The sequence below is a fragment of the Chionomys nivalis genome, chromosome 6 (genome assembly GCF_950005125.1).
Source record: "Chionomys nivalis chromosome 6, mChiNiv1.1, whole genome shotgun sequence".
Lineage (NCBI taxonomy): Eukaryota > Metazoa > Chordata > Mammalia > Rodentia > Cricetidae > Chionomys > Chionomys nivalis.
Genome location: NC_080091.1, coordinates 11,458,561 through 11,471,100, shown reverse-complemented (window position 1 = coordinate 11,471,100; position 12,540 = coordinate 11,458,561). Strand labels below are relative to the sequence as shown.

The 12,540-nt window shown below is 50.7% G+C and overlaps 1 protein-coding gene across 1 annotated transcript in view; it reads right to left on the bottom strand.

Moving 5' to 3' along the window:
- Catsperd (cation channel sperm associated auxiliary subunit delta) overlaps nt 1–12,540 on the bottom strand; it is a 53,225-nt gene that overhangs the window by 7,716 nt on the left and 32,969 nt on the right. The window contains exons 8-14 of the mRNA XM_057771696.1: nt 8,515–8,665; nt 7,215–7,313; nt 6,700–6,782; nt 5,669–5,845; nt 4,760–4,873; nt 3,448–3,537; nt 2,598–2,656 (exon numbers count right to left, since the gene is read on the bottom strand). Of these exons, the coding sequence (XP_057627679.1) occupies nt 2,598–2,656; nt 3,448–3,537; nt 4,760–4,873; nt 5,669–5,845; nt 6,700–6,782; nt 7,215–7,313; nt 8,515–8,665 (773 nt within the window). The remainder of the gene's footprint in view (nt 1–2,597; nt 2,657–3,447; nt 3,538–4,759; nt 4,874–5,668; nt 5,846–6,699; nt 6,783–7,214; nt 7,314–8,514; nt 8,666–12,540) is intronic.

Genomic DNA, 12,540 nt, shown 5'->3' with positions numbered 1-12,540 from the left:
AATCAGAGAATCAACACCCTTCACAATAGCCACAAATAGCATAAAATATCTCAGAGTAACTCTAACCAAACAAGTGGAAGACTTCTATGACAAGAACTTTAAATCTTTGAAGAAAGTAATTGAAGAAGGCGCCAGAAAGTGGAAAGACCTCCCATGCTCTTGGGTAGGCAGAATTAACATAGTAAAAATGGCAATCTTACCAAAAGCAATCTACAGATTCAATGCAATGCCCATCAAAATCCCAGAAAAATTCTTCAAAGACCTCCAAAGAATGGTACTCAACTTCCTTTGGAAAAGCAAAAAACCCAGGATAGCCAAAACAATCCTGGGCAATAAAAGAACTTTATTTTTATTGGAGACATCACAATCCCTGATTTCAAACTCTACTACAGAGCTACAGTACTGAATACAGCCTGGTATTGGTATAAGAACAGACAGGAGGACCAATGGAACCAAATAGAAGACCCGGATATCAATCCATACATCTTCAAACACCTGATCTTTGATAAAGAATCAAAAAACATCAAATGGAAAAAAGAAAGCACATTTAACATGTGGTGCTGGCATAACTGGATATCAACATGTAGAAGAATGAAAATAGACCCATATCTATCACCATGCACAAAACTCAAGTCCAAATGGATCACACTGAGCCTTATAGAAGAGAAAGTGGGAAGTACACTTGAATGCATTGGCACAGGGAACCACTTCCTAAATAGAACCCCAGCAGCACAGACACTGAGAGAAACAATTAATAAATGGGACCTCCTGAAACTGTAAAGCAAAGCATACGGTCAACAAGACAAAACGACAGCTTACAGGATGGGAAAAGATCTTCACTGACCCCACAACAGACAGAGGTGTAATCTCCATAATATACAAAGAACTCAAGAAATTGGACACCAAAAGATCACATAACCCAATAAAAAAGAAAAATGGAGTACAGACCTAAACAGAGAACTCTCAACAGAGGAATCTAAAATGTCTGAAAGACACTTAAGGAAATGTTCAACATCCTTAGTCATCAGAGAAATGCAAATCAAAACAACTCTGAGATTCCATCTTACACCTGTAAGAATGGCCAAGATCAAAAACACTGATGACAACCAATGCTGGAGAGGTTGTGGGGAAAAGGGAACACTTCTGCATTGCTGGTGGGAATGCAAGCTGGTACAGCCCCTTTGGATGTCAGTGTGGCGATTTCTCAGAAAATTAGGAAACAACCTTCCTCAAGACCCAGTAATACCACTTTTGGGTATATATCCAAAGGATGCTCAATCATGCCACAAGGACATGTTCTCAACTATGTTCATAGCAGCTTAGTCTGTCATAGCCAGAACCTGGAAACAACCTAAATGCCCCTCAATAAAAGAATAGATAAGAACAATGTGGTACATTTACACAATGGAGTACTACACAGCAGGAAAAAATAATGACAGCTTGAATTTTGCAGGAAAATGGAAGGAATTAGAAAACATTATTTTGAGTGAGGTAACCCAGACACAGAAAGACAATTATCACATGTACTCACTCATAGGTGGTTTTTAAACATAAAGCAAAGAAAGCCAGCCTACAAACCACAATCCCAGAGAACCTAGACAAAAATGAGTACACTAAGAGAGACTTACATAGATCTAATCTACATGGGAAGTAGAAAGTAGGAAAAGACAAGATCTCCTGAGTAAATTAGGAGCATGGGGACTTTGAGGGAGGATTGAAAGGGGTAGGGGAGAGACAGGGAGGGGAGTAGAGAAAAATGTAGAGCTCAATAACTATCAATAAAATAAAATAAAATAAAAATAAATATTATAAGTAACTGCACTAAAAAAAAAAAAAACCCCACAATTGTACTTACAGGCCCACTCCAAATTAAATGCTATGGTAACGTGAAAAAAAAAAAAAGCAGGCTGAGTGTTGGACTGTGGTGGGCACCTTTAATCCCGGCACTCTGATGGCAGAGGCAGGGGGATCTCTGTTGAGTTCGAAGCCATCCTGGTCTACAGCATGAGTTCCACGGTAGCCAGAAAACCATCTCAGAAAAACAAAAACCCAAACAAACAAACAAAACCAAAAGCAGGCTGAGTCCCCAGGAGCAGCCCGGAAGCTACACTCCTCTACGGCTTCTGCGTCAATCCGTCTTCAGATTCTTCCTTGGCTTCCCTCGAGGACAACTGTGGTCAGCCCGCGTAAGCCAAATAAACCCTTTCCTCTCCAAGTTCCTTTTGGTCATGGTGTCTCCCACAGTATCCGAGAGCAGACTATGATACCATGCAGACACACACAGACACACACATACTCATCTGCGCAGGCTAACCTCAAACTCTTGACCTTCCTGCTCCCGCTTCTCCAGGGCTGAGACCACGGCCACATGCCGTGGCACATAGGACCTGAGGTGCTGGGCCTGGGACCCAGAGTTGCAGGCTTCCTGGGTGACTGCTCCACCAGCTCTAGGCCCTGTGCCCATGGAGAACTTAGACTAATGTGACCACAGTGTTCCAGAGGTAGTGCTGGAACTCAGCCCTACTTCTCCCACTGTGGCTCCGGAAAACCCTGTTGGTAGGAGCAGGGCCGACCCTCAAGCCCTGAGACGTCAGTACCTGGAGGTGAAGTTAGGGTCCGCGTTTTCCCAGTGGTGCTGCTGTCGGAGTTCAATTTCCTGCAGCAGCGGCAGAGACAGCAACAGACAGACACACAGAGAGACAGCCATTTGCAGCAGGGGTCTGCACAGATGTCACCCCCAAATGGGATGGGGCTAGTAAGAGAAGGGTGACTGGTGGGCCCATCAGCTGACCAGCCCCGCTATGTCTTATTTCTGTGTCATAGGGAAACCTTCTCCACACGCTCAAGGCCCAATCCTTGGTCTCCCCTATGAGTTGCGACTTTGTCCGCCCCCTCACTGACATCTCACGTCACAAGGATTGCCTGAAGTGTGGGTTTGGCTGAGTCCTGCCTGCTCAGGTGACATTGTGTAGACTGATCCTAGGGACCACAGGCAAGTCCTGCCATGACTCTGAGGCAGACAGGTGCAGGGGGGACAACTGGCCCCCTACCTGGTCCTGACCGGAACCCAGATAACTCAGCTCTCACCCTCCCTGTACCTGGTGCACCCCAGCCTCTCCTGTGTGACAGGGTGTGTGTGTGTGTGTTGTGTGTATGTGTGTGGTGGCTGTCTGTCAGGGCAGAGGAGTCAGGGCACAAAGGAAATGCTGGCATGGAGGGTCAGGTGTTAGTGGTACTCCCCCCCCGCCCCCCCCCCCCCCCGCATCCAGCCCTTAGGAAGCCATCGCGGGATAACATATTAACATATTCTATGGCTTCCCTGGCCTACAGAGGGACACCGTGTCTCGCTAACACTAAACAAAACAAACAAACAAACAAAAGAGCAGTGCCCGGGGTGTTATTGGGATTTGGTCAAGGCCCCCCCCCGCCATGGCCACAGACACACACCAATTTGTATTTAATGTTGCCGTCGAGCGTGTTGCCAAATTCGCTGGTTTGTGCCTCGAAGCCCAGGGAGTGAGGGTTGCTGACCATCACCTAAGACATAACACACAGACAGCTGTCCCTTTGTGACAGATACCCAGGGGAACCCTATCCACCCTCAGACCAGACAAGCTGCGTATGCACACAAGCTCCTGGGTTGTAGCACACTCACCAGGAATATCTGCCTATCAGCTGCGGCCTCAGAGACTGAGACCACTGAGCTGCAAGACATAGCAGGATGTCACGAACAACAGGGAGAGTGGGGGCTGTTGGAAGAACCCGGAGTGGCAGAAGGAAGAAACAAAGAGAGAGATGGAGGAGAAGACGGAGGAGGAGATGGAGGAGGGGATGGAGGAGAAGACGGAGGAGGAGATGGAGGAGGGGATGGAGGAGATGGAGGAGGAGATGGAGGAGGAGATGGAGGAGAAGACGGAGGAGGAGACGGAGGAGGGGATGGAGGAGATGGAGTAGGAGATGGAGGAGGGGATGGAGGAAGTGGAGGAGATGGAGGAGGGGATGGAGGAGGAGATGGAGGAGGGGATGGAGGAGGAGATGGAGGAGATGGAGGAGGGGATGGAGGAAGTGGAGGAGATGGAGGAGGAGATGGAGGAGGAGATGGAGGAGGGGATGGAGGAAGTGGAGGAGATGGAGGAGGGGATGGAGGAAGTGGAGGAGAAGGTGGAGATGGGGGATGAGATGGATAAGGGAGGTTGTTGTAATAGGAGGAGTGGCGGGGCTGCGTCCTCGGCACCCAGCCGCCCGCATGGCTAGCTTATGCCCCAAAATAATTACACGGAAACTGTATTCTTTTGAACCCTGCCTAGCCCATTAGCTCCAGCCTCTTATTGGCTAGCTCTTACATATTGATCTAACTCATTTTTAATATTCTGTGTAGCACCACGAGCTGGCTTACCAGGAAAGATCTTAACCTGCGTCTGTCTGGAGTGGGAGAATCATGGTGACTCACTGACTCGGCTTCTTTCTCCCAGCATTCTGTTCTGTTTACTCCACCCACCTAAGGGTTGGCCTATCAAATAGGCCTAGGCAGTTTCTTTATTAACCAGTGAAAGCAACAGATTAATACAAGACCCACCTCCATCAGGAGGTAAGGAAGGAAGATGGAGAAAAGAAGTAAGAGAAATAGGAATGTGGAGGGGGCAAAGAGAGAAGAGAGGAAGTTTCAACAAACAAGGACTTCTGGGGTTGTGGCCTGGCAGCATTGTGGAGGATGGAGCCTGTGGTCCAGGCTGGAGTGTGCAGGCTGGCCTATACTCACCAGTGGTATGGGGGTCTTTCCCCGCCGGGGTATCATGAGGGCGGACAGATCCAGCTTGGTGTTCATGTCTATCGTGAACATTTTTTTTACCATGGTGCTTTCCAGAACCTCCACCTGGAGAAGAGGATGGGACATAAGGAAATACTGTTCCCAGACCCGTCTCCAGAAGCAAAGGACAAGTGGGCTATGTGGCATATTAGGCACAGAATCTTATCCTCATGCTGAGAGCCATGGCTGGACCCTGTGTCCCCAGAGAACCTGATGTAGACAAGCATCTCCACCACACTTTTACAGGAACCAAGTCCTTCCGGAATGTTGTCGTCTTCATCTCTTCTTCCTCTTCTTCCTCCTCCTCTTTTTCTTTTCCATGTATCTTGCAATATGGGAGAACTAAACCTGTACTCTGATATTTGCTAAGCAGCTGCTCCAAACTGACCAGGCCCCCAGCCCCTAACTGGGGGATTCTGGGCGGGGCTCCACTCTGACCACGCCCCCCAGCCCCTCACTGGGTATTCTAGGCGGGGCTCCACCCTGACCACACCCTCAGCCCACCTGGGGAATTCTAGGCTGGGTGCCACCCTGACCACGCCCCAGCCTCATATTCACTTTTTCTTTTAACACAAGGTCTTGCTGAGTTGCACAGGCTGAGTGGAACTTGAAATCCTTTTACTGCAACCTCCCAAGGAACTAGAATGACGAAGCTCTACCACCACCCCTCGCTCAAGTTTTCTCTCTCCATTTCCCCTACTCTAAAGACAGAGATGGGCTCAGGGAGTGGCTTACTGGACCATGACTCTCCTCCATTGTATGAGGTTCTAGGTGGCATCCACAGTGCCACCAGCTACCCACCCCGGAAATAAATAACCACAAAAGTCACTGGGAATTGACTTAGATCACGGAGTCACCTACATTACACGGCTCAATATCCAACTTGGGGTTCATGAGAACGGCCTGCACGTTCACGGTGCACTTCTTGAAGTCAAAGGCTGGGCCCTTTGGGTCCTGCACTGGCGTGAGGAACTCCAGCATGCCAGTGTCCGTGAAGGAGATGCCCATTAGTGAATCCCAGGAAGGCGGATTCGGCAGCTGTGGGCAAAGCCAGGTCTGAGACCCAACCCTCGTCTTACTGCTTTTCTTTTTGTTTTGTTTCTTTCCACGGGGTCTTAGTAGCCCCAGAAGGCCTCACAAACACAGCAATCCTCCTGTCTCAACCTTCCCGAGAACTGGGGATGAAGAGTAGACTCAGCATAACATGCCCAGCCTACTACTTTAAAAAACAAAATGTTACTCTATTTACTTATTGTATGCAAGCTCACATGGTGCAGGGCAGAGGACAACTGGTCAGGAGGCAGCTCTCTCCATCCACCACGTGGGTCCCAGGCTTCACACTTAGGTCATCAGGCTTGGTGGTGGGGGCCATTGTGATCTCCCAGCCCCCCGCCCCCGCCCAGGCTCTGGTTGCTGCTTGTGTGCGAATATAATGCTGCTTGGGATGGAACCTCAGCCATAGCGAGTATCCTCTTTCTCAGGAGCAACAAGCCAGTGGCTTCATATGTATATTTTCACTGCTTTTCTTTGTTCTGTTTTGTGGCTCTGGGGGTTTGAACCTGAGACCTGGTGCTGAATAATTTGTTTGTAACTGTGTAGGGTAGGTCACAGTGGGTAGAAGTGTTCACCTAGCATGCATACATCCCTGGATTCCATGTGCAGAATTCCCCAAAACTGGGCATGGTGGTGCCTGCCTACCACTGGAGCACTCTTGGGGATCGGAACTACACTGTTATCCTCGGCTATAAATGGAGTTCCTGTCCAGCCTTAGCTCCACAAGGCCTGGTCTCAAAACAAAACAATTCCCTAGTGGGATGCTCAGGCTTCGACGAGGGACTGGGGCCTAAGAAGGAAGGCTCACATCACAGCTGTGGCTGAGGACCCAGACATACTTGGATTACGGAGGTTTGCAGGTAACTCTGACTTCCATAGTACAGATGACTGCTGTGTGTGAACACAGCCAACTCAAAAATATCTGGGAAAGAGAAAGCAGAAGCAAAGATGAGGTCGGGTTCTGGGAAAGGAGCAAAGCAAAGGGGCCAGCAAGGGGTCAGCAGGTACAGATACTCGCTCCCAAGACTGAAGACCTAAGTTCAATTCCCGGGACCCACATAACGGAAGGCTAGACTCAACTTGCATAGGTCTTCTGACCTCCACACACTCACCCGGGTGCGCATGCAAACATCTTCACACTCACAGCTGCAAGAAGTAAGCAGACGGAAGAAACAAGCAACAAACAGCAAAAATCAAAGATCAGTTATCCCTCACTGCAACCCCACCCAGCGTCAGGGGGTCGCAGGCCAATCACAGCCAAGCTGAGGAGTGGGATCCTGGGTGGGGGGTGGGGGCTGAAGTGAGGCAAGAGGCTTGATGAAAGCAAACTGCCAGCAACAATTTGGCCACATACTCGAGGCAACGCTGTGGACGGTGAAGCCCCCGGAGGAGGAGATATCGGAGAGGAGAAGTCTCTTCCCTTTCCACAGCTCTACAGCCTGCATGATCTGACCTAGGAGGGGACAGGTAGACAATTATGACATGTGTCCCGTGCAAACGCACCATGCCTCTGTGCCTCCCTGCATGGCCCCCACACCGTGTCTCCTTTGCCTTCACTGAGTTTTTATGATTTGCCTTTGGTTTGCTATTCAAAAACCCAAGGAGAGAAACTCAGTAGACACCTGATTTTTCAAACCCCAGGGAACATGTGGGCTCTGGGAAAGGCGACCCATCTGTCTCTTTGGTAATGGAGCTCTGAAAAGTGACAACTGGACCCAACAGAGAGCAAATGCTCTGTGTTCATGAAGGGGACGCCACTGGGCAAATCTACCAAGAATAAAACTGCCTCAAGTCTGATGACCAATCAGCAAGGTGTGGTGTATGTGCACGCGCGCATGCGTGTATTTGTATGCGTGCATGTGTATAGGTGCATGTGCGTGCGTGTATGTGTGTATATGTGTGTGTGTTTGTATGTGCGTGCGTGCATGTATGTGTGTGTGCGTGTATGTATGTGTATGTGAGTGCGTGTGTGTGTGCGCGCGTGTATAGGTGCATGTGCGTGCGTGTATGTGTGTATATGTGCGTGTGTGTGTTTGTGTGTGTGTGTATGCATATGGATCCCTGATGTCAAGGAAACTAAAACCTAGGAGTGGAGGAGCACCCAGGAGGTTCCAGACTTCTAGGCCTGCCTGGGTTACAGAATGACCTCAAGGCTAACCTAGTCAACTTAGTGAGATTCTATACCAAATTAATTTAAGAGGCTGGGGGCATAGTGAGGGGTGGAGTCCCACCTAGAATCCCCTCCCTCCCCCTTACCCCCTGAGGGGTTGGGGGCGTGGTCAGGGTGTAGCCCCGCCTAGAATCCTCAGTGAAGGGGCTGGGGGACATGGTCAGGGTGGAGCCCCGCCTAGAATCCCCCAGTGAGGGGCTGGGGGCGTGGTCAGGGTGGAGCCCCACCTGCCTTCAGACCTTCACAGCAGCTCTCTAAAATTCTAGCCCAGCTTGTAATTCCTAGCAGCTAGGAGGCAGAAACAGGGGGATCCTTGGGACTTGCTGACCATTCCCAGGTTGGGTGAAATTATATTCTTTGAAAATGAAGGAAATAATTGAGCACTTGATGAGCACCTCTGGCCTCCGTGTGCACATACAAACATCTGGGGTCTCCAGTCTAAATCCATCCCCGCTGGTGGAGGTCTAGGTGGGGTGTGGCTCACCTGCACTGGGGGACACCATCAGACTTAACTGACCATAGAGGATCAGAAAACCCGTCTGGCCTGGCTTGATGATGACGTCAAGATATTCATTGTACTTAAAAGGTATCCCTTCACTGTTGTTCAGGGGGTGCTCCAGGTAGTGAAATGTACCCTGAGATAAGAGACGCAACCAAGTCACTGTGGCCCAAATCCACTGGGACGGTCCTGCTCAGTTCAACTAGCACCCTCAAGTGGTATTAAGGCAGGGTCTTTGAGAGGTCAAGGACATTGCCCAGCCTCAGCCCTCCCATGATCCTCAAAGAACTTCCCCAGTGTCTGACTAAGGGGGAAGTAATGGAGAGTAGTTCTTATTAAGATTTTAAAAAATTAATGATTAAAATTATTAAGAATTAAATACATATATGTATGCATGTATATATGTGCGTGTGTGTGTGTGTATGTGTATGGGGTATGTGCATATAAGTGCAGGTACCCACAGAGGCCAGAGGATCCGGAACCTCTGAAACTGGAGTTATGGGTGCATGTGAATCACCCAGTATGGATACTGAGAACTGAATTCAGGTCCTCTTCAAGGCTGGGAATCCACACTAACTGTCAGCTGAGCCACCTCTCTGGCCCTGAGAGTCAGTGAATGTCACTGAGGAGATCAGCCTCCACGCACCCTGGGGAGGGAGTATTTGGCCTCTGGTTTGAATGTGCGGAAGTGTGCCGATTAGGGTAATGGAGGCAGGGAGATCCAGCCACCATGGGCGGTGTCATTCCCTAGGTAGGTGGTTCTAGGCATCTAAGAAAGCTGAGCAAGAACGAGCCGGCAGCTCATTGAAATACACTTTTTCCCTGAGTTCCAAACATGACTTTCCTTGGTGACGAACTGTGACCCGGGAGTGTAGCCAGATAAACCCTTTTCCTCTCTGTCTCAGTTAGGGTTTCTATTGCTGTGAAGAGACACCATGACCACAGAAACTCTTCTAAAGGAAAACATTTAATTGCTTGCTTACGGTTCAGAGGTTTAGTCCATTGTTATAGCAGGAAGCATGGTGGCATGTAGGCAGACGTGGTGCTGGTCTTACATCTTGACCCGTGGGCAACAGGAAGTCACCTGACTCACTGGGCATGACTAGAGCATATATGAGACCTCAAAGACCCGCCTACACGGTGACACACTTCCTCCAACAAGGCCACACCTCCTAAAAGTGTCACTCCCTTTGGGAGGGGCAAACCATCACACCCCCAAAATGGCTTTTGGTCAAAGTGTTTGCCACAGCTATAGAAGGAAACTGGAAAGGAAGCAAGCTCCTCCCCTGCATAGTCTGTGCCCTAGGGGAGCAATAGGGCAGGACACTGGGGAGGGTGTTCGTGATGGCTCTGTGAGATGGCATTTGGGGTTAACTGGCATGGAGGGCAGTGAGGATGCTCCAAGCACCTGAAGTACACCCACAACCCTGAGGCTGAGAAAGCTGGAAGTAGGCCTGCCCTGGGAATACCCTGCTCCCTTCCAGGGCAGTCTGGATGCTATTCTCTCTGCACAGGTTCCCCTTCTGGAGTGGGAGACTGACAATTTTGACAAGGAGGACATTGGTTCGCTGTGATTTGTGTATGGTGTCCCAGGAAAGGGAATCTAGAGAGCACTGTTGCTCTGGGCACCGGGCACTGCTGACATGTGCTGTAGATAAACACGCCAGCAAATACTCATATATATAAAATACACCAGTAAACATTTTCTAAAAACTAGCAAAAATCACCGGGTGGTGGTGGTGCACGCCTTTAATTCCAGCACTTGGGAGGCAGAGGCAGGCGGATCTCTGTGAGTTCGAGGACAGCCTGGTCTACAGAGTGAGTTCTAGGACAGCCAGGGCTACACAGAGAAACCCTGTCTTGTGGGGCACGGGGTGGTGGTGGTGGTGGGGAAAAGGCTAAGGCTGAGTGTGATGGTAAAACAACAACAAACAATAAAAAAGAAAAGCATTAGTAAGAATGTTCACTCCACACTTGACTGGGAAGCAGAAGTTTGGGAGTAGGATCAAAGCCTTCCAGGGGCTCCCCACGGCTCCCCACTGGGGTGTAGAGGAGGTGGGCCTGCTGAAGTCACATCACAGGCATGAACTATTTTAATTCACCTGTAAACTTCTATGTGAGTGTCTGTCACATGTGCAGACTAGACAGAAGACAGATCCCATGGGCTGCAAGCGGGATGTGGGTGCCAGGAACAGACTCTTACCACACAGATCAGGCTGGCCTTGCGCTCACAGATGTGTGAGCCATCATGTCTTGTTCCCTGCCTTGTTCTTTTCTGAGGCAGAGTCTCTCACTGGCATGGACCAGGCTGATGCCCACAGGCCCTGGGGATCCTCCTGCCTCCACATCCCAAGTTCTGGCATTCCAGCGCAAGCCATCCTGATTGGGACTGTATGTGGGTTCTGACAGAAGAACTCTGTCCTCACGCTTATGCGCTGAGCACTTGGCTGACTGTGCCCTGTATCTGGGATGCAGAAGCCTGGGGCTCAGGATGTTGGAAATCACAAAGCATGAGAAGACTGACAGAGCATCCCTGTTCTGGTTCTGGTATGGGCAGCCTGCTGCTCCAGGCCTTGAATGCAGGAGCCGACTACCTCTTCAAGGCCTGCAGACATGCAGCACCATGCTGAGCTGACCACAGAGAGCTGACCTGCAAGTCCAAATCCCTCCTGCCCCAATTCAGCTTTTCTCATGGAGCTGCCCCAGTAATGGGTCAAGGGTGCCGACCGCCGTGAGCATCTGTGTGGAGGGAGTCCTAAGGGTGCCGACCGCCGTGAGCACCCGAGGGGAGGGAGTCCTAAGGGTGCCGACCGCCGTGAGCACCCGAGGGGAGGGAGTCCTAAGGGTGCCGACCACCGTGAGCACCCGAGGGGAGGGAGTCCTAAGGGTGCCGACCGCCGTGAGCACCCGAGGGGAGGGAGTCCTAAGGGTGCCGACCGCCGTGAGCACCCGAGGGGAGGGAGTCCTAAGGGTGCCGACCGCCGTGAGCACCCGAGGGGAGGGGTCCTAAACAAAGACTACCTGCAGTTTTCCCAGTCCACAGGCCAAGGGCTGATCATGGGGTGAGGAAAAGAAAAGGACAAGAAGTTCCAGGAGCAGAAGCCAGGAGCAAACGCAGTCGGAACACGGGCAGATCAGGACTGACCCAGCGACCTAATCCAGAGCCAACCATCTCCACCAGAACAGGTACAAGGGAGTAATCGCTGAGCGAGTGAGCCAGAACCAGAGACTGCTGAGGGTCCGGATGTGAATCCGGGACCTTCAAGGGAGTAGACCTGTAGAGCCAAACTAAAAGGGGGTGGGGGGAGCGTGTCTGGGTAAGAGTCTAGGATTTCCTAGGAACTAGGCCAGAGACAGGACCTCTGTCAGCCTGGGCATGAGTGAACCTGGGTCCTCCCAGGGAATAGGCAGGAACCAGAGATCTTGGCAGGGGCCAGGCGAGAGTCTGGGACCTCAGGGAGAGTAGGCCTGAGCCAGGACGTCTGTGAGTTCGGGCACTGGTCTGGGACATCAAAGGGAATAGGCAGGAACATGGAACCCCTGCGGGTCGGAGCCTGAGTCTGGGACCTCTGAGGAAGTAAGCAGGTCCTCTGCGGGTTCTAGAGCACCCGAGCCTGGAACCTCCCAGGCAGTAGACCAGAACCAGAAACTTTTCCAGGTCAAGCTACAACCAGTGGACTTCTGCAGGAGGGAATCCAGACCAGGATTTACAGGTCAAAGCCAGTAACCTAGGCCAAAGTTGCCCTGAGGCAAGGAACTCTACCTTGGGCAACAAATTCCAGAGTGGAACAGAGTGGAGACTCCTTGGACAGAGAAAGCCGGAGGAAACAAGCTCCACCAGGAGCAGAGCCAGCAGCAAGCACAGTCCTGGGACACTGGAGGACCAGGACTGACCCAGCAGTCAGCCATCTCTACCACAACAGGTCCAACTCCAAGCCAGGGACTTCTGCAGGAGGGGATCCAGACCAGGATTTACAGAAACATATCAAAGCCAGCAACATAGGTCAAAAG